A 19,767-nucleotide genomic window follows, 5' to 3' on the forward strand; every position below is an offset into this window, starting at 1 on the left:
TGCGTATCAGCATTTGCCAGACGCAAATCATTGTTCTTGACAGATTATGCAACTTGGATTATAAAAATCCAATGTTTTTCTCTTACTGTCTGAAAATTCGCAACTTGCCAGCATGGTGGGAGGCATTAATGTTCTCATTTAATTCTGAGAATTAAGCACATTTTCAAATTTAGGCTGGCTAAAAGTAAGAATTCTGTTCTGAGAAAAAATGGTTGATGTGCTTCTGTCTGTTGTTCTGAAATGGCTGTTGAGTTTCTCATTAAAAATCACCGAGAGTGTGTAACACAGCACAGAACAGTCAGGATGCTCATAGCAGGAGACAGGTCTCTGTGCAGAATTACCAGGCTCCAAATAAATGCTCAAATGCCCATATTTTTGACTGATCTGAGATCACTCAGAGTCTGGAATCTCAATTTTTCTTTTATTTTGTTTTTAACTAGTCATTGTTTTGTAACCCTGAAAAACATTTACTTGTGAACCATCACTAACTGCATCGGAAAAATAAAAAAGAATGCCAGATAGCTCTATTCTTCAACTTTTACTGTATCCCAAAATAGCTCTAGACCTCATTCTGCTCTGAGATCTGCAGTGCACATCTCTGCTCTGATATGCTGCTCTCTGTCCTGTATTTTTAGGGAAACCAGTGGGAGTTCAGAGTATGTGGGGCTGCAGAATCCTCGATCTTCCTTGCTGGCCTGAGACCAGGTTTTATTTCTGTGATTGAAATGGATGTGCTGCTGTGATATTAAAAATGACTGTGAAAAATTTAATTCTTGCTGCAACCGGGTGGTCAGCATTTTGCATTTAGCCCTTTGTGTTTCCACTCAGAGAGCAAAGATGAACTCCTGATTCTGGGGATTTATTTTACTTTTGTTTTCATATTGAGTCTGCCTTGTATAAACACTGCAGATTCACTACATGGTGTCACCTCTGCCATGATTCCTGTGGCTGAGATACAAGCAGATTTTTATTTAAAGAGCCTAAACTACCAGATTTGGTAAATGATGTGTCTCATATATTGAAATCTTACTGGCAGATCAAATTTCTCAGCTGTTTTGCTTGAAAGCCAGACACTTAACATCATTTTAATGCAGTTTTTGTGTTTGAATTGATATAATAAATGTCAATGTTGAATAGCATAAGGTCATATTTTACTACTTTGACCACAAGTGCAATCTTCCAGGATTCAGTTTTATTACTATTATAACAGTCAAGCTGGAGAAGGTCACCAGTATATCTTTCAATATGAAGTAACATATGAATGAATAGTTTATACCAACTTTATTCTCTGCAATGTGCTGTGAGCTGTATTGACAAGGACCTGCCTGGGATATATTCTCTGTAACTCTGGAGCTGCTGTAATTTTGTGTTGCTTGTGATCATTAGGGCCTTAGTCTTTGCAAAGAAATGAACCTTGGAGGTTTGTACTCTGCTACTTCAAAAGAAAAAGGGCATTTTCTTCAGCAGTATAGATATTTACTCTGAAAAGCACAACTATACACCACACAGCATGATGAAAATGATCCAGCTTCTGCATGCATACACTTTGGTTGAACAACAACAGTCCCCAGCAGTGCCAGATTTCAAAGGTAATACATCAAGAGTGTGTATCAAAACCTGTGTGCACCCTCTCTGCTTATAAAGAGAAAGACTACACTGATCTTTAAAGCTGAAGTAATTGGACACCTACCTGCATATTTACATTGCCTGGCATAGTGTTACAGTTACTTTTTTTTGCGGATTCCATGGTACATTTGTACAAGATGCAATAGATACCCTTGATTTTTCTTTTGAGTGAAGGGCTGTGTTCCAAGTGAGACCATCTCTGTTGCCCTCTATGGAAGCTTCAGCACTACTGATTTTCCTCTCTTTGGGATTCATCCATTCATCCTTCTTTGTTTTTTAAAGAATTTTTAATGAATTTTTATCATGTGAGGATGAAATGCTACTCAACTTATTAACTTGTATATCTTACTTCCTTAGAGAAAAGTCACCAGTTTTTGTAGAAATTGAAAGGGGAAAAAAAAAATGAGGGGTTAAAAGGTTTAGCAACATCCAGTGCTGTACTGAATTATGTAAGGCAAAAATATTAAGTAATAATATTTTTCGTATTGCACAGAGTCTGTTTGGGGATTATGTGCAGCAGGATGTATGGATCCCAGACTCCTTTCTTTACTTTTTTGGGGGCTTTAAAGCATTCTAGTAGCTAAAAAAGTTGTTACTTTGGAAAACTTTTTTGCTTTTCTATTTTTTTTTCTTGCAGTATCTCAAGGGTTAGCATTACTGAACAGTAAAACTATTTTGTAAAGCTGAAGTCCCCAAACTGTTTCTGCTTTGTGTGGTGTTGAGTGCACAACAAACAATATCAGCTTGCTGCTCCTGCTGTCAGTCAAGATCTCCTATAGCTGTTGCAGAAGATTTGTGCATCCCATGCCAGAGGAACTGGGTTTCAAATCTTGTTTGACAGCTCTGGAGGAGCCTGTGCTGTGCATGCAGCTATTTTTGTGGTGAAAGCTACATAATGTGGAATGTTAGATATTTCAGGTGGGTTTTTCTGTGGCTGGATTTGTGCTGTGAGCTCCCTGAGCACGGTCAGGATGCCCAAGGTGAGACACCCGAGGTGAGGGCTGTGTCCCACTGTGCTGCACCCTCCTGCCCTTGGATTCCTGTGTGCCAGCAGCACATCCAGCCCTGCCTGGGGCTCCCCTTGCTGTGCCCAGGCAGGGGAAGAGGTCCCAATGCTCTTCCACCCACACAGGTGTAATGGGAGAATGGGGCTGCAAATGTCCCGGCTGTTCAGCCCAGCCTCTTCTTCATCAGTGCTAAACCATGTTTCAGAAAAATATTTTGAAATCCTTCTCCTTGAAGAATCTGAATCAAGGTAAATAATTTTCCTGACATCTGCTTCCACAATGTTTTGCTTGCCATTATGTGCAGATCTATTCTATTGCATAGCACTTGCCAGCGTGGGAACATTTTGTGCTCTGATGTATTCAAAATTATGTTTAATGACTTTGGCCTTCACATATTAGGGCTTTTATTTCTGAAAAATGTTTATAGCATGCAAACAGAGGAAGCAGGTGTGAACATGCAGGCACATAAGCTAAATCTCCAAGAGAGAGTTTTAGTTGTTGGTAAATTTTGGAAGTTTTGTGATAGATCAGTGGCAGTCTCAGAAATGTCATCCTCCAAAACACAATTGTGTGCCTATGTGAGTTAAGGCAAGAAAAAAATTTTAAAATTGTATTTTAAGATGCTCATTACCCTAAGAATCACTCCTGCCTTGTTAAAACTGATTTCCTTTTGTCCTGTAGGTTGTCCTAGAGCACACCTGGGGAGATTGGAGATGTTTTGATATTGGAGTTCTGAACAAGGAAACACGCTATGGGTTTCAATGCACGTACACATCTATATATCTATAGCTTACACAAGTTTAAAGGAAATCAATCAGCAATTGACTATTGCAGAGCAGTGGTGATAGCATCTGGAAGTAGGGACAGTTTTCTAAGTCTGAGCAAGGCTTTTGAATGGTCTCGTACTTTTTGAGGGCAAAATAACTCAAGGATGAAGCTTGAGTAACTGCAGAATTTCATTATTTTAGTATTTCTGTAAGTGCAGATGAAAATGCAGAGGATTCATTTGTCACCAAATGTTTCCAAATCCAAAGTCTGTAAGACAGAGTTGCTCTCAAGGCATTGTCTAAGTGGCCCCCATGGCTTTGGCCTCTGTCTGCTCCTGTTGACCTTTAAAGCGTGCTGGAGGGCTCATCCCTTCCCTGGGCCTTAAGGAGGGAGGCATGGCTACCAAATGTAATTCCTGATGCTTCTTTCCTGCTCAGTCCTTGCTGGTTGGAAGGCCTGGGTGAAACTGCCCAAGGGCAAACACACTGTTCTGAACAAACAAGGAAAATGAAAGCGTGTAAAGCAAAACGAGTCCGACCATTCCTTCCCAGCAGCAGAGTTTGCTCTTAGCTTTATTCAAACATTGGTTCCCCATTCCTCCTCCCACTGGAAAACATTAAATTATTATAAGTGATACTGAGTGTTTCATGCATTTTGTAGTACCTCAGGTCATAGAGGTTGCCAGTAAGTGCAGTGTTTTACTTCCAAGCTTGGGCCTCTTGATGTCTTGGCTGCTGCCACTGGAGGTTTAGGTGTCAGAATTGTGCTGCATGTGTGGTGTCAGCTCTGCCTGTGAGCACAAGCCACAGCTCCATCTCCCAGCCTCCCAATTGCTATTAAAGGAGACAGCAGCAACCTTGCAGCAGGCATCTCATTTCATCAAAGTAGTGGTAAACTATCTTCAAAAAATCCTTCTCTCACTTCAAAATCCTTTAGTTTTAGTGACAAATGTTGGGGTATATTTGCATACAAATCCTTTTCTTCCAGGAAGAGGCTTATTTTTTTTGTTGCTGCTGGTGTTTTTTTAACGCTTTCTAAACATAGTTTGTCTGAAAGTTTTATGAGCCACTCCTCTTTTTTTTTTTTCATACACAGCCTGATGTGCTGTCTGCTTCTGGAACAGAAGATACTGAAACAACATTAAATTGCTTGTTGGTTCCTCTTTTGAGGACAGCCTAAGCATGTTTTGCTATAGAACTATTTCCCTTGCCGCTTACAATTCTTTGGCTTCTCATCTCCATTCATAACTTTGCTTATCTTGCACATATAAATTAGCAGTACAAATACAATTGGATCTGGCATCATGGCTGCAAGGGGTTTTTAAAATTTTTCACTATTGGTTTAACTTTTTTTCAAGTTTGGTTTAAAAGGCTGGGGGTTTTATTCATTAACTTTCCATTCTAATCAACTGTCCTAAGATAGTGGCAGTCAAATGGAAATTTTATTTACTCTTTCTGATGGGAAATATGGCTTAAGAGAGGTTAATTTTCTCCCACTGAAAATCTACCCTGTAGAAGCACTTTTATCTCTTGATGACTGGTTGCATGGCAAAAACATCTCAGCCTCATCTGTCGTATTCTTGGGCACCATTTTATCTCCTCTGCAATCGAATTTGTCTGTAGTGGAACCAACATTCTTTTTATCACCCAAGGTCTGATCTTCCAGCTTTCACCTTCAAAAGCACAGCCATCCTTAGGCAGACTGGTAGCTCAGAATGATTTATAACTGAGGAGAACTTTGAAGTTCCTATAAATAACCAAAAAAAAGCAGTGTTTTCTGCCTTTTTTAGTTATACTGCAGTTTGCTTGCTTATGCTTAGGCATCTCTTGTGTCTTCCATTCTCTATCAGTGACATGCAGCCAGTAATGACTGTGCCACCAGTTTCTGAGTGGCCTGATAAGAATCCTAAGATAGTAATGTAAAGCCCAGGGAAAAATGATTCTCAAGTGTTTTTCACACCGGTGGTAAGGATCAGCATGGGGCTGCATGTGAAATGCAGGCACCCCATTCAAGGGGACTCTGTAGAGAACATGTTTAATTCCCAGAGCAGCAAGTCTGCACATCACTTCTGCAAGACTGAGCTCTCCAGCTGCACACAGCCATCACTGACATGTTGGGAGGTTGCTGAGTGATTCACATCCAGCAGCTTAGCAAGGGGAGGCTGAACAAATGGCACTGGAGATGCTTTCATTTGGAGGAATACCAAATGTTCCTGCTCTCTCAGCCCCTAGATATGGGATATCTACTTTGTGACCTTCAGAAAGAGAAAGAAATTCACATTTCTCAGCAAGATGGCTTTGATGGTGATCATAAACCCCCAAGATATGCTGTGTGCTTGTAATTTAAGGAAGAAACACAGAAATCTGGAAATTCATATGCAGATACCTAATTCAACATCAATTTTCTCCCTCACATCCAGGATGCAGTTAGAATACTGTCACCTTTGATGGTTTTTTGTTTCAATTGTTTGTTTGTTTTTGGCATATATTTACTTTCTCTTTTAACACTGATAGCATGTCAGATTTAAACCATTTTTTTTCCTTCCCTTCGGGGAACTGTCTACTGGAAATAAGTGCAGTGACATATTGTTGTTATCAGCTCATATTATGGTAACACAGAGAATTCCAAACCAAAGATCACAGCCCAAATCTTTGGGGATATGTAGACATGCTGTGGAACTCTAACAGCTACTCAGATCTTGCTCCAGTGAGACTTTCAGGACTGGGATTAATTTGGAGTGCACAGGGATCTTGCAGTGGAAAGGGAAATACTTTTTCCACTGTTTCCAGCAGTGGAAAGGGAAATATCTACTGCTGAGGGTGAGGTAGGACGTAAGGGTTGAAGGGCCATAAAACCAGATGCTTCCCTTAATGGACATCAGCCTAAAGTATCTGAAAACCTCACACTCTACAGGACTTACAGGGAGCTACATGCAGGTATTGAGGTTCATAAGGGTGTTTCCATCTGGAGCTTTGCAAAAAAGTGGAGAAGGGAGTGGAAGGGAGGAGAGCAGATTTGAGTTTCTGCAGAGCAGAAACCATAGTCATAAACACAGAAGATTTCACCTCTGAAAACATCCTTTCATACCCCATGTATGGTTGATTTTTGTGTTGATCTCACAACTACAAGACATTCAGGGTCTCCCCTTGCTACTTATGTGTTGGAACATTTGTTTTTCCCAGAAGTGACCCTGTGCTAGGCATGAACATCCTTGGCTGCTTTCCGTAGTGTCAACAGAGGAAGAAAACATCAGTGGCTTTTACAAGAAACTGATGTTGTGCAGGAGACCATTGTTAGACTTGCCTCCTCAGGAATGTGTGCATTCCTGTGCCTCTCCACAAAGCTGGCTGTGGCTGACACCAGCACAGGAGGATCTGCACCCAGCTGCTTTCCTGGAGGTGATGGGCTCATGGAAGTGGCAGGAGTGGAAGTGCTCCTGTGGGCAGCAAGCCACACCAGCTCCTGCTGCACAGGCCCTGAAGGGATTTTGTGCTGCATGTGATGAGGTTCGGCCCTTACAGAGGGCAGAGGAGAGGGGGGAGATGCCTTCCCCCCCATCTCCTCCATGAGCACCTGTTAAAGAGCTAAGCATACGCTGCTCTGGATTTGCAAATCATTATAATGACAGACTGTGACAATAAAAAGAGCCATGAAAATAGATCATGTAAAGAAGTCCTGGATTAAAAATCCCCTGGTACACTGGGACATGATAAAACTCCACTAAGTCAATAATCTGTGCATTAAGAACTCCTCTGGTTATGTAAAGCAACTAAAACAGTCTGTTTTTCTCAGTGAGCCAGAGGAAGCAGTAGCTTGGGTATGTAATAGGATGATAAAGAGTGCTTGCTTTTCAGTAGCCCTTACAGTCTAACTTGATTTACAGATCAGATCTCTGCTGCTGACAGTAGAAAGACTGTAATGATGCCAATGACCGTGTCTAAGAGAGTCTCGGTTGTGTCTTTATTCCAAGTCCTCAGAAAGGAAATAATAAAAACAGATAATCACATTAAAGTAATGGTTTCAGATGACACTCACACAAAATAAGGTTATTCAGTTAAGCTGCTAGTTTGTCTTCTTCATTCCCGTGTTCTTGAATATTGCAGGAGTTCTGCATGAGAGTATGAATTTATGGACCGTGCATGGCGGAGCGATTCAGCAGAGCTGGGAACAATGTGCATTAATGACAATAATAGCATTAGAACAGCATCTACAGAGGCAATCATGACACAGGGCCCTGTTGTCCTTATCCAAGAGAGCTTATTATGCAAGTGAAAAACAGGAAGGAGACCTACTTTCTGATTCCCCCCTCCTTTATAGCTTTCATTGTCTCGGTGCTTTGTAAGCTATGTTTTAGCATCTCTGCTTGAGTTTTATTTTGTATTAAAAGGAGTGCTTTGCACGGATAGTTTCATGTTGAAGATGTACTCCACATCTCTTTTACATTTTCTCAGCCCTTAAGTATGACTTTCTCAAAACTGACTCCCCTGGCAGGTGAAGAAAAATGCACCTTTGGGAGCATTTTGTCCTGACACACACCCTCTCTTTGAACTTTCTCATCGACACCAAGCTTTTTGTGTTAAAGCAGGTATGAAATAAGTTGTCAAAATTAAGCAGCTAAAGAATAGTGGCTTAAAATAATTTCTTTTCATGTTGAGCTGCCTCTTAGTCTCTGGTTAAATGCTACACAGGGTCTTTGATATTTCCACCCCACCTTTCTCTCTACTGCAGCTGAGTGAGGGCTGATTCCCTGCTTAGCTGCGCTCGTGGTTTTAATCCCCAGAGATATAAACTACAGAAGAGACTATTGCTCTATCCCTTTTCCTTCTGAAGTACCTGTGTCAGCCTCTACTTGCCTTTCCCTTGTTTACCCTTTCAGTGTCCTTGTCATCCAGCTATTAATGTTTGCAAGGTCTCCTGACACACACAGGGGTGGGTGTGTGTGCACCTGGGCCTCTCTGGTGAATGCTGCAGAACTCCTTTGGGTGTTAACAGGGCTGCTCTCAGTAGTCCTGCTAAACAGCAAGGGAATTTACATTTACAAAGCCAGTAATCAACTCTCTTACTTGGAAAGTCATTTCTCTACTACATCTACTTCAACGGTGGCCAATGCAGTAGACATCCACATCCATTATCATGGACTTTGCAATTTTAAGATTCAAAGGAACTGATGAAAATACACTGGGACATTTATCACATCAAAGATGTGATATTGCAGGGCAGAGATATTATAGTTTGTCTCTCTGTCATGCATATGTTATGAATGGCTCTGTCACAAGGGAGACAGAAGATTCTGTCATTTTTTGGACTGTTCCTAAAGATGCTGATGCTTTAACAGAGGGCTAAGCCATACCTGCAAGGGGTGTAGTAATTTAGGCTCCTCCTACTCTCATGGAATAGTTCCCTGGAACAGCATAGCCTACCTTGTTGCTTTAGATGCAATTTCATCTCATGTAAAATATGCCATGAGCACTTCCAGTTTAAGGCAAACACAGCTCTCCATTGACTTTAATTGGAGCAGTTTTCTGAATGCCCCAACAGAACCAGGTGGAAAACCAATCCTAGAAATTAATGGGAATCAGGTGGTTTAGTCTATTAAAAACTTTGAAAATCCCAGCATACATTACAATATTCTTTGAGGAATACTTAGTGTAAGATAGCCTGAATTATCCAAATTCAGTTTTCCAAAACTCCCTGTTATTCATGTTTCTCATTATCTATAAATTACATTCAAAATTACCTTAATTACCTGAAACCTTGGTTATCCAGACATATTTGTTGTCCCCTGTGATGCTCTGGTAATTGATCTTGTACTGCATTGCTCCAGCTGATGCTTCAGTGGTTACAGAATGAAGGCACTGTTGGTCTGCCACGTGCTAGTACAGGTTTGTCTTTTCTGTGCTGCTCAGCATAAAGTTGGTGCAGAGCTACAAAGAGTACATGGAAAGCTCTTAATCATTACATTGATAGGTATTTGGAGAAAGTAGAGCTGTTATCAACTTCTCCAGGTCTAACAGGACCTTTCTTGACTTAACTCTGGAGAAAATAGAAGAGGATGAAATGAAACTTCCTAAGCAGCAAAGTACTTCAACACTGCCAATAAAGATCTGCCTTTTCACGGTTCCAGATCCACTGGTTTACTCTGGTCAAACCAATTTGCCCTCAAAATTAGGTGAGAGGAATCCCAGGGTGATTCACCAATTATTAATCTGATTAATTTACTACTGTCACCCACCATAGATGCCCGAACCAGAAAAAATATTGTACTTTCAAGTTCCATAACAAAAATGTCACTAAAGCTTATGGTTTGTACAGAACCTTAATTCCCACATATGTGGTATCTTTCTACCATGTAAAATCTTGTTTCCAGGAAAACTTATTGTCTGGTGTATGGCATCCAGTAAATTTCAAGAAAGTAAATTTGTCATAACTAATATTTAGTCATTAGTTATTCCCTCATTATAGCTCCTGAATCATGACCTAGAATATAGCTTCATAATGATCACATTAGTTTTTGAATATGATGGTGTTGCAGCCTTAATTAAGACCAAACGCTGAAGCATTTTCTCACAATATTCTCAGGTGGAGGGGTTGGATCACAAACTCACTTTCTCTGTTTGAAATGAGGCATTGCAATGGCATGTTAAAATGTTGTAATTCCAGCAGGGTTATTTTGGTAAATTGAATTTTTCTGGTGGTGCAGGTCATTTGGACAAGACTTGTAGCTGCTGAGTAGCTTTGCATGAATAAATCAGTTACTATGACAAATGCCATCACTCCAATATTTAAGGCAAAGCCCTGGTTTTTGACTGTTGCACCCCAAATGTTGTTTGGTCTCTGCTGTCAGCTTTGGGTGTGGCTGTTTGTTTCAGTGGTCCTGTACATTTATAGTTGCCATAGGGGCATTGATAGCTTCATGTGATTGTGACCAGTTTTGTCATCCATTTAGAAAAGATATGTATCAACTGGAGCAATAAAGATGTAGTTCTTAGCTGAAATGGGTTGCTGTACAGCAGGATTTCTTTACAGGATCCCAGAGCATCACAGCAGTTAGAGATGACATCCTTCTATATTGGAATTTCTGCATTTCTCTGTTGGTCCCTGGTTATTTATTGCTTTTGGGCCCTCCAAGATCAGAAGCTTGTTGTGACTCTAAGAATGTAGTCATGATTCCTGTTACAAATGTAAGTTTAGATCTTGAGTAAATTTCCACCAAATGGGACTTGGATCAGAGGTGGTTTCTGAGCCACAAACTCCCACAGCTGTTCTCACTGTGGTTCCACTTAGGTACCTGCTCCTGCCCGAGGCTGTCCCTGAGGCCAGGAGCCAGCAGAAAAGGACAAATCCTGCAGTAAAATACCACTTGCTATGAGGAACTGAGCTTTTAGTTGACCTACTTGACATACCCTAAAGGCATTTAAAGGGAATATCAAATATATGAAAGACTTGTTTAAATGAAAAGTGAGCAGTTCTGAATCTCACATTTCCCCACTGTGGCCCTGTGTCTTGTGGAGTCACTGTACTTTGTGTAGCAGGACTTTGTACTCTGCTGTTCTATCCAGCAAGATTCAGACTATAAGCCATACCTATATTTAAATTAATAAGCCGTATCTATATTTAAATTAGATGTATTGACTTTTAAAAGTAATGTTTATTGTTCTTTTCTTGGAACTATTGCATGTTTCACTGCCATGAAAAGTTATTTTAAGTCCTTTCATTGGGGTGAGAAGATCAAGTAGAATAAAAACCCCTCTGTATAAAAGCTGCAATGTGGTCTTCAAAGAGTGTACTTCTCATAGTGTGGAGAGATCCATGTCAAAGATTTGCAGTGATTGCTCTTTGTTCTAGTGGAACCACTAGTTCTCTATATACTGCATAAATCTGATCTTCTGCATTAGTGTAAACATGTACTGAGCTGCCTTATCAAGATCAAATTATTTAGATAATTTGTCTTATCTTTATGGCTTTTTTTTATTAATGCTAATTTGTGGCAGAGCAATATATTAAAAAAAGTTGTATGTGGGTTTAATAGTCTGAAGCAATTTTTAAGTTTTTATTGTAACTGTATTGCATTTGCATTGGTTCTTAATCATCTTTATTGTTCAGAGTTTTTTCCCAAACTAGCAAACTCTGTGATGTACTACTATTTCCCACATTGTACCAAGGCACTACTCTAACATATATTTAAATACAGTTCTGCATGTAAAATCCATTAAAGAGTTCTCCTTCATGTTTTCCTATTATGAGATATTTACTCTTAATCCAAACAGCTCTACAGATTTCCTCCCTAAAGTCAGTCCCTCCATCTTACTGAATAAGGCTTGTTCTGGGCTGGGGGAAATGTCAGGTTTTGCATTGCTACAGGTTTATGGATGTCCTGATTCTGTGGCTTTACTGGGAACTGAATGGGTGCCTTGACATATTGTTGTAATGAAGCAAAATATGCATTTGATTAATTTTTAAAGGCTTTTTTGATGCCCTCTGTGTGTACGTGTGTGCTACTTCAGTGTTCTCTCCTTCTTAACTCCTCCTACAGGCAGCATCTGTGAAACCATTATTGTTTTCCTCACACAGAGAAATTGCTCCCATAGCCTTCAAAATTTGAAGAATCGTTCAGGGGCAGAAAAAAGATAAATGACTGGCAGTTGTTTTTCAGTTATAATAATTTTATTAGTCATGCATTCTCCTGTGTTTTTTCAGAGCTCTGGGACTTCTTTCTCTGAGCAATTAGAGCTTTTGAACAAAGAAAACTTCTGCTTAGATGCAATGATGAATTTAATACCCCTGCCCACACTCCTCAGCTGAATCTGGGGACATTGTGGTGAGTTTTAATACCTGAAGCTTTGTCTGTGTGATTCTCTCTGCTTGGGGGCTCTTGATGCAAATTCATGTAAAACATTGTAAGAAAAGAACCATCCCTCCCTCTGCCCCCTAGGGCGCATTATTTCTGCATTCCCATCAGCCTAGGGGTGTGCAGAAGGGTTCTTTCATACAGGTGCATGAAATAGTTGGAAGTAATCATTTATTACAGTTTTCTAGTAATAATTTTTGCAGCTGGTTGTTCCAGGCCCTGGGCTCCCAGCACCCCCCAAGGCAGAGCCCTCCCTGCTCACTGCGGGCTGGGCTGGCCCCTGAGCAGCTCCCGAGGGACATCACCCATGTCCATCGAGTTCTTCCTGCTGGAACCAAGAGATGGTGGCAATACCTAATCTGCATTGACCCTAAAGTGAGCACAGCCCCATTTCCAAGGCAGGAGGAAATCCCTGCTGGGGGCTGCTCTGTGAGTGACTGGGGTGTTTCCAGCCTGGAGGGAGAGCAGAGGCTGCTGTGCTTTAAGTTACTTATACCTAAGTTTATGAAATGCATGCAGGAATATTAGGTCTCTATAGCTTGGGACAGTTTTTTTAATGAAAACCAATTAGTCAAAACCAAAATATTAATGAAAAAGTAATTTTTGAGGTGTTTCCCAAAATTAAATCATTAAGGAAAATTTTGAGTATTAACTAACGCACTTTTTAGGTAAAAAAACTAGAATGCTAAAAATAGAAATATTAAACTGTTAAAACTTTTGGAGATTTTGTTTTAAACTTTCAGAGATTTTATTTTGGAGATTTTGACTTTTTGTCATTAAAATATGTCTTTGGTTGCTTTTGTGAGGCGTTTTGGTTGCTGTTGTTTGCTGTTTGCTTATATGGTTGGCTATTGTTCTGATTTGCTGTTGTTTTCTTAGATGTTGACTCTTGCACTCCCTCTTCTGAGAGGGAAGACTGTTTAATGAAACAGGAAATGTTTCTATTCTAATGTGACCTATGAATTCCTGACTGTGTGGAAATAAATAATTTTCCTAAGTTAAAAAATTTTATAACAAATGGTATAGAAAGCTAACAACGTTGGTGAAACCCAGGAGCTTCATAAAGTAGCAATTACCCTTTCACTTTTAGATATTTTGCCTTTTTTCCCTTGTATTTTGTTCTTTTAAAGCCTAACATATTAAGAAAACCTGTCAATTTTAATGTTTTTAAGTGGTTCCTCAAAAAGACAAAGAGAAAAAAAAGAACTTTATTCCTATTGTTAGAGTGTCAGTATCTGGAGAGCCTTTAATTTTTTCCTTTTTAAAGCTTTGAATTGTTCTGTTTGAAGTTCAAATTCAGGAATAAAACAAGAGTCAAAACTGAAAGTATGTTTCTATATAGCAAATTAATGGACTTAACCAGGAAAAAGCTGTGTTCAGCTCTAAAGCTTGTCACATAAAAGGAATTTTAACCTCTTTGGGATTTCTTTTTTTTTGGTTTTCTTTCTTTTTTGACCCCCCCCAAAGGCCATTTTCCAACATTTCAGAACTACAGAACGTGTGTACCTTGATAGTTATGTGTGAAAATTTATAATAGGCACTTTGTGGGGTTGAGTGGAGTCCCATTGAAGTGAACAGAGAGCTTGGCCTAGGCCTTAAATACACAATTACAATAATTTAAGCTTCTAAGTCAAAATCCATATAAAGCAAATAAAAATTACTGCTGAGCCTTTGAATTTCAGCCTTCACTCTGTGTGTATTAGTGGAAGGAAAATTACATTTGAAGTGGTCACCATGCAGATGTTGGCCAGGAGTTCTGATTTTCTTGTAGAATCTGATTTTTCTCTCTCTGATCAGCTCAAAGCCAGCGTGCAGTTAGCACGTGCTCACTTTTCAGTCATGCCCCAAAATCCCCAGGGTGAGCACATCCTTCAATCCACAAATCCAAGGGGGATTTTTCCAACACAGATTGATTTGTGTATGCATATTTAGGTGTTAGGGAGAGAAGTAAAGCTGTTGAGAGACTTCTGCAAGATTTAGAGAGAGAAATGTGTTGTTACAGATTATAATAAGGTGTAAAGGTTTTTCACTCCCTAAAATGGAGAAGCTGACATATTAAATTGCATGTGCTCTAGTGATGTGGACTGACTCAGAGAACTTGAAGGAAATAACAGCTGTGCACATCAAAGCTTAAAAATAGAAACTTCATCAGTCTGTAGCAGTTCAGAATGGATGAAGAAATCAAAAACTTATTAATTACAGTGCTTAGAGAAAGGAAAGCTAAAGTTCAAACTTTCTGAAGGCTGAATGCTGCCAGCAGTGCTGCAGCATGTCTGTGCTGGGTGGCAGCACCTTGTCCTGCTGAGCCACTGTTAAAGGACACACACAGGCACCTGTGGCCATTTCAGATAGCCCAAGAGGACTCAGGGGTCCCACCTGAGTTATGGTGTTGTGATGTAGGGCATATGGGAGACTCCAGCCCTTCTGGAGTGGCAGCTGGATGCCCTGAGGCATCTCAGATGGCAGTGGATGCTTCAGTCTAAGGAGTAATTGCACATAAACATAAGCACAGACTCACTTTCTCTCACATTTTAATACATAGTCACCTGAAGTGGTTTCATAGCCGGGTTTACAGTGGGTTATTGTAGAAAGTAATGAACAGTTGATCTAATTTTAAACTTAGTAAGAATTCTGAGGTGAATGGAACAGGCGTAGAGCTTAAAATCAAACCAGGTATAAAATTAAAAACTATTCTAGCATCAAAAACTTTACTTAAAAACTATGATTTAAAGTTGCAGTGGATGGTTGTTTTCCTAATGACCTCTAATTCATGAATTCATTCTAACATTTTCCTTTTAATATATTCATAGCTAAATATAACTTGAATGTTGTCCTAATTACATTCTCATGTTAATGTAGCTCTGATTCAGAATTTCTATCATTATTCTTTGTAGAATTGTTTTGAAATGATGGAAAGTTCAGAGAAGATGCTCCATTCTATGATTGTGCCTTTGAATTATTTATCAAATTCAAAGACAGAAATATAGCTAAAATCTAGTTTGAGTTGTAAATGAGTTTTGGTAATGTAAGGAGGAAGTGCAAGTCCTTTTTGCAGAATGCCATGGGTGCAGCATTAGGTACTGCAGGAGCACTGGGGGCCCAACATGAGCAGAGATGTTCTTGGTTAATAAGAAACCTCCACTGCACCAGCTGGCAAGTGCTGTCTAAGCAGATAAGACAGATGATGTATGGAAGAGGACAGACAAAGAGAGATACAGAGAACTTGCAAAATGGCAGTGCAGGTTAGTGATAAAATTAAGGGAAAACCTGTCCTGTCTTGGCCAGAACCAACCATCGCTCCCTCTGCGATGTGCCATGGGAACAAAAGCTCTCCCAAGAACTGTTTGCCTCATGTTTTCCACAACCCATTGCAGTGGCAAACAGTACAGTGCTAACATCAGATTGTAGGAACCAGCATTAATGCAAAAATTGTGGCTGTGGCCCTGAGCTAGGTAGAGAACAAACAACTGCTGGTGAGGCGTGCTCGAGTCTGAGAGGGTGAGACGCTGCTGGGGAAAACTCGAAAGGAGAAAAGGAAACTTGTCATAATGTAAGCAGCAGTTTTGCTAGAGGTAAGTGAGGGGAAATTCTTCATTTATAAATGGTTCATTGAGCCATGATAATAAAGCAGTGCTGCAGAAGAAGGATAATTATCTACTTAAGTATCAGATGCCCTAAGGGTACAAGCTTCCCTTCTCTCCTTTGGAAAAATGAATTCAGATTAAACAAATGTCCTTTTTCCTGTTTTAGTGTTGACATGGATTTCCTTCTTATGAGTAAAATTAATTAGTTTTTCCATTCCTTTATTCCTGGTATGGAAATCAGGTCTGCCAATCAACTTTGCAGCTCTTCCTTCAGGCTCCAAGTTTAGCCAATAGCATCATTTATGGATGTGCTCTGTACAATGCACTGGGAAGGCACAACTGAATTACAAGGGGTTTACTATGCCTGGTAATTTACCAAGGGAAACAGCATTGCAGAACTAAAACCCCACAAAATGAGGAGTTTTGTCTCCATCCAGGATTGTTTTGTTTCCAAGTACCTGCTTTCTAAATATATTTTTTTCCTTTCTTAAATGTTAATAACATAAGCTGTAACAAGCGAAAAGGAGAATAGGAGTGGCATAGCTGATTCTGTACAAAAAACCCCTGAGAGACAGATTTTCAAAGCAGATTAGCACCCACAGCTGGGACCAGTCTTCTCTTGTTCTCTTGGGAGCTGCTACAGGTAGAGCTTGCTCAATTCTGCTCCCACTATAGCAAATATCCATTACAGACTTGTCTGTTCTCATCTGGATTTAGAAAAATAATCAAAACCTGCCACTAAATCTTTACTTTGAGAAAATGTCTGGTTTTCTGTCTTATCAGAATGATAAGTGTGATTTTTATAATATAACCTTGGTGTACGTAAACATGTTGCCTCTGTGCTTATGGAAATAATTGATCTTTCACGTGTATTAATCTTATTTCAAATGTCTCACATAGTTCTTGACAATCAGGTTGATGTAACCTTTTTGTGAACCTGTTAACTGCAGAGCAGCTCCTAGTTACCTTTCCTGGATTATAGAGAATATTCCTGAACACCTGCAGGCTTCAAGATGCAGTAAAAATAAAGATGACTGTAATACAATGGCATGGAACTTAATTTTCTTCAAATAGTCTTTTGAATACTTATTTTAATACTGGAAAAAATAATTTTCATAGCCTTTGGTCATGAAAGTTCAAGTGGTGTTAAAGGTTACTTTAAGGTCTTCATTCTGCAAATTCTGTTCTGTAAGTCAGCAAAGAATTCTGTCTGCAGGGAATTGAAATGAGAATCAAGTACTTGCTTGTTGGATCTACACAACTGAGGCTCTGCTAAGAATTCTGGACCATTAGTAATGTTGCATAATTGACTTTCAAGTGAGGAATCATAGCAATTATTAATTACTGTGAACACAGCAGATCAGATGACTGTAAGCAGCATCTGTGTACTTCCATTATTTACTTTATAACTTCATTTCACTGACTGTCAAATCACAGTCACCAAGGTAGAATTAAATCAAAGTATATTTACAGGATTGTGAACACTCTGCTTAAAAGGAAATAGTCTTAATTATCTTAATGTATTTTTAAAAATACATGTTATAGTTACAACAGGTGAGCATTCCTCGTGAATTGTAAATAATGTGTAGAAATAAGTGATCTGCTATGATCAGCATAGTGCCAGCTTGTCATGTTTAGGTGCCTAAAATTAGAGGGGTCAAGTCAAGATTTTCAAAAAAATATATCACATATGGGGAAAAGCATTGTAAACTCCTGTCTCAGACAACACATCCAAAACCCTCTTAAATTGCTTTGGCTTTCCTCCATTTTTAATCACAAAAGAAAATGTCTCTGACTTTCACAGGAGATAAATACCAGCATTTCTCCATTGCGATGGTAAATTTGAGTCTGTGAAAAATTTGCTTTCCCTTAAAGGTCTCAGTACAGCACAAGAGCCTTGGTAATTTTGTCCAAATCTGAGGGAATATTCGTCCATATTTGAGGAAAAGAATTCTGAACACAGCATCATATAATTCCCTGTAATTAGCCGTGTGTTTCTTGCTGTGTCACCAGAGAGGAAAAGCTCAGACAATTCAAGGTTGATCAGAACCAGGTTCCAGGCTGGGGATTGAGAGCGCTCAGATTTGTGTTTGAGCCTTGACACTGCCACCCTCAGATGTCCTTGTTTGTCCCCTGCGGCCGGTGGAGCGTTTCCGTGACCTGCGTCCCGAGGAAGTGGCTGATTTGTTCCGTACGGCACAAAGGGTCGGCAACGTGGTGGAGAAACATTTCTGTGGCACTTCTCTCACCTTTTCCATCCAGGTTGGTAAACCAGTCAGCTGAGAAAGGTTTAATGGTTTGTTTTATCAAGCTTTCAGCCTTTTCCCCCAGCCCAATCACAAAAGGAACTTCAAGGAGCAATAAATGCAAAATAACAGCAATAACAGACAAGAAGCCAAATAACTGCATTGCAGTATTCCAGATTTGCCATTGAGAAATCTAAAGAGGAAACCAGTGGGAAAGTGTGGTTAATTACTGACTGCAAAGCCTTGGAGAAAGCCAGCAAACACTCTCAAATGCTGTGCTTGTTTGTGAGTATTTCAGGAAATATTCTTCCTTCAAAGAAGTGTTGGCAGGGCTGACCTCTGGAGAAGGCAGCCACAGCCCCTGTTGCACACACAACCCACTGTACATACTTGAGATAGGTGATCCCTCCTCACAGATATTTATATGCAGGCAGAGATCTCTAGCCATGTAAATACATTATAAATTCTGACCTTTCAGTTGTTTGTGCTGGGTGTTTTTATACCAAAAATGAACTCTGTTTAAAGCAAACCAGGACACTAAGCCCATTCATTAGAATCAGAATTTAAGCAAGCACAGTTTGATTAAATTCTTATTCCGTGTGTGGATTTATGTTCACAAGGATCAGAAATCTATTGCTAGCTATTGAAAAATATAATCTGAAAAAATGAAAAATAGGAACTTGTTTTTGTGATATGAGATAGTTTCCCTCTTGCTGGGGTCTGATATGGAAAGGAGCTTTGTCCAAAAACTTAGTGTTGAATAGTCCTGAGGAAAAATATGCTAATTTAACAGACAGTGTAATTGATGTAAATGACTGTTGAGTAAGATTTCTGAATTACTGTGTAATCCTTGTTAGATCCTCTAACCTTAGACTTTTCCCTTTGCTTACAGGATGGCCCTGAAGCTGGACAAACAGTGAAGGTAAGTGCTCATTATGCAGAATACAAATTAAGACACAATTATAGGAACTAATAAAAGATCAAAGCTCGTCATCTGCAGTGCATTGCTGTAGTGTGACTTTATCCTTGAGATCAAAAAATCCCAAGTGTACAATAGCAGTAAATACTTTTTATTGAAATTGCACAAGCTAATGTTTACACGTTTTCTTCCTGGACAAAAATTTTCAATCAAGAAAATATCTTTTCTAAGCTGCTGGGTGTATTTATGCAAGGAAAGCCTCATGAAAAAGGCATCTGGTTCTGTTTTTTGTTTGTTTTATGGAGAAAATATTGCCCTTCCATTCAGGATCTCTTTGTTTTTCTGTTTATTGCCTAATGAGTTGTAGCTAATTGTAGGAACAGTTAAACTGAACCACATTATGAAAATATACCTTTTGTCTATTCTATGCTTTCTCTCAGTGTATTCATATCACATTCTTGTTACTGAAGTTTAAATGTAATGGGCCCAGTGAAGCAAAAAACCAGATTTTAAGTGTACTTCCAAAAAAAAAAAAGGTGGGGGGGTGGAAGGGAAGAGAAGGATTTATGATTATATTCTCCACTTGAGTAATAACACAGATAACATGCAAGATGTCTCTCCAGCCATGTTTCACTGCCTCATAATGCAAATGCAATTGCATGTGTAGTTAGATGATATGCCTCAACGTTAGATAAAGACTATTTTTACATTTGGAATCACAGGAAAGTCAAATATAGCTATGGGTTAGCACTTTGTAAAATCAAATAAG

General features: G+C 39.4%; 1 protein-coding gene across 2 annotated transcripts in view; it reads left to right on the top strand.

Moving 5' to 3' along the window:
- Positions 1 to 19,767, top strand: part of FHIT (fragile histidine triad diadenosine triphosphatase) — a 527,985-nt gene that overhangs the window by 368,017 nt on the left and 140,201 nt on the right. For both annotated transcript variants that reach the window (XM_066558122.1, XM_066558121.1), the window contains 2 exons: positions 17,950 to 18,095; positions 18,972 to 19,001. In XM_066558122.1, the coding sequence (XP_066414219.1) occupies positions 17,950 to 18,095; positions 18,972 to 19,001 (176 nt within the window). The remainder of the gene's footprint in view (positions 1 to 17,949; positions 18,096 to 18,971; positions 19,002 to 19,767) is intronic.

This window comes from Molothrus aeneus, chromosome 12, assembly GCF_037042795.1.
Source record: "Molothrus aeneus isolate 106 chromosome 12, BPBGC_Maene_1.0, whole genome shotgun sequence".
Taxonomy (NCBI): domain Eukaryota; kingdom Metazoa; phylum Chordata; class Aves; order Passeriformes; family Icteridae; genus Molothrus; species Molothrus aeneus.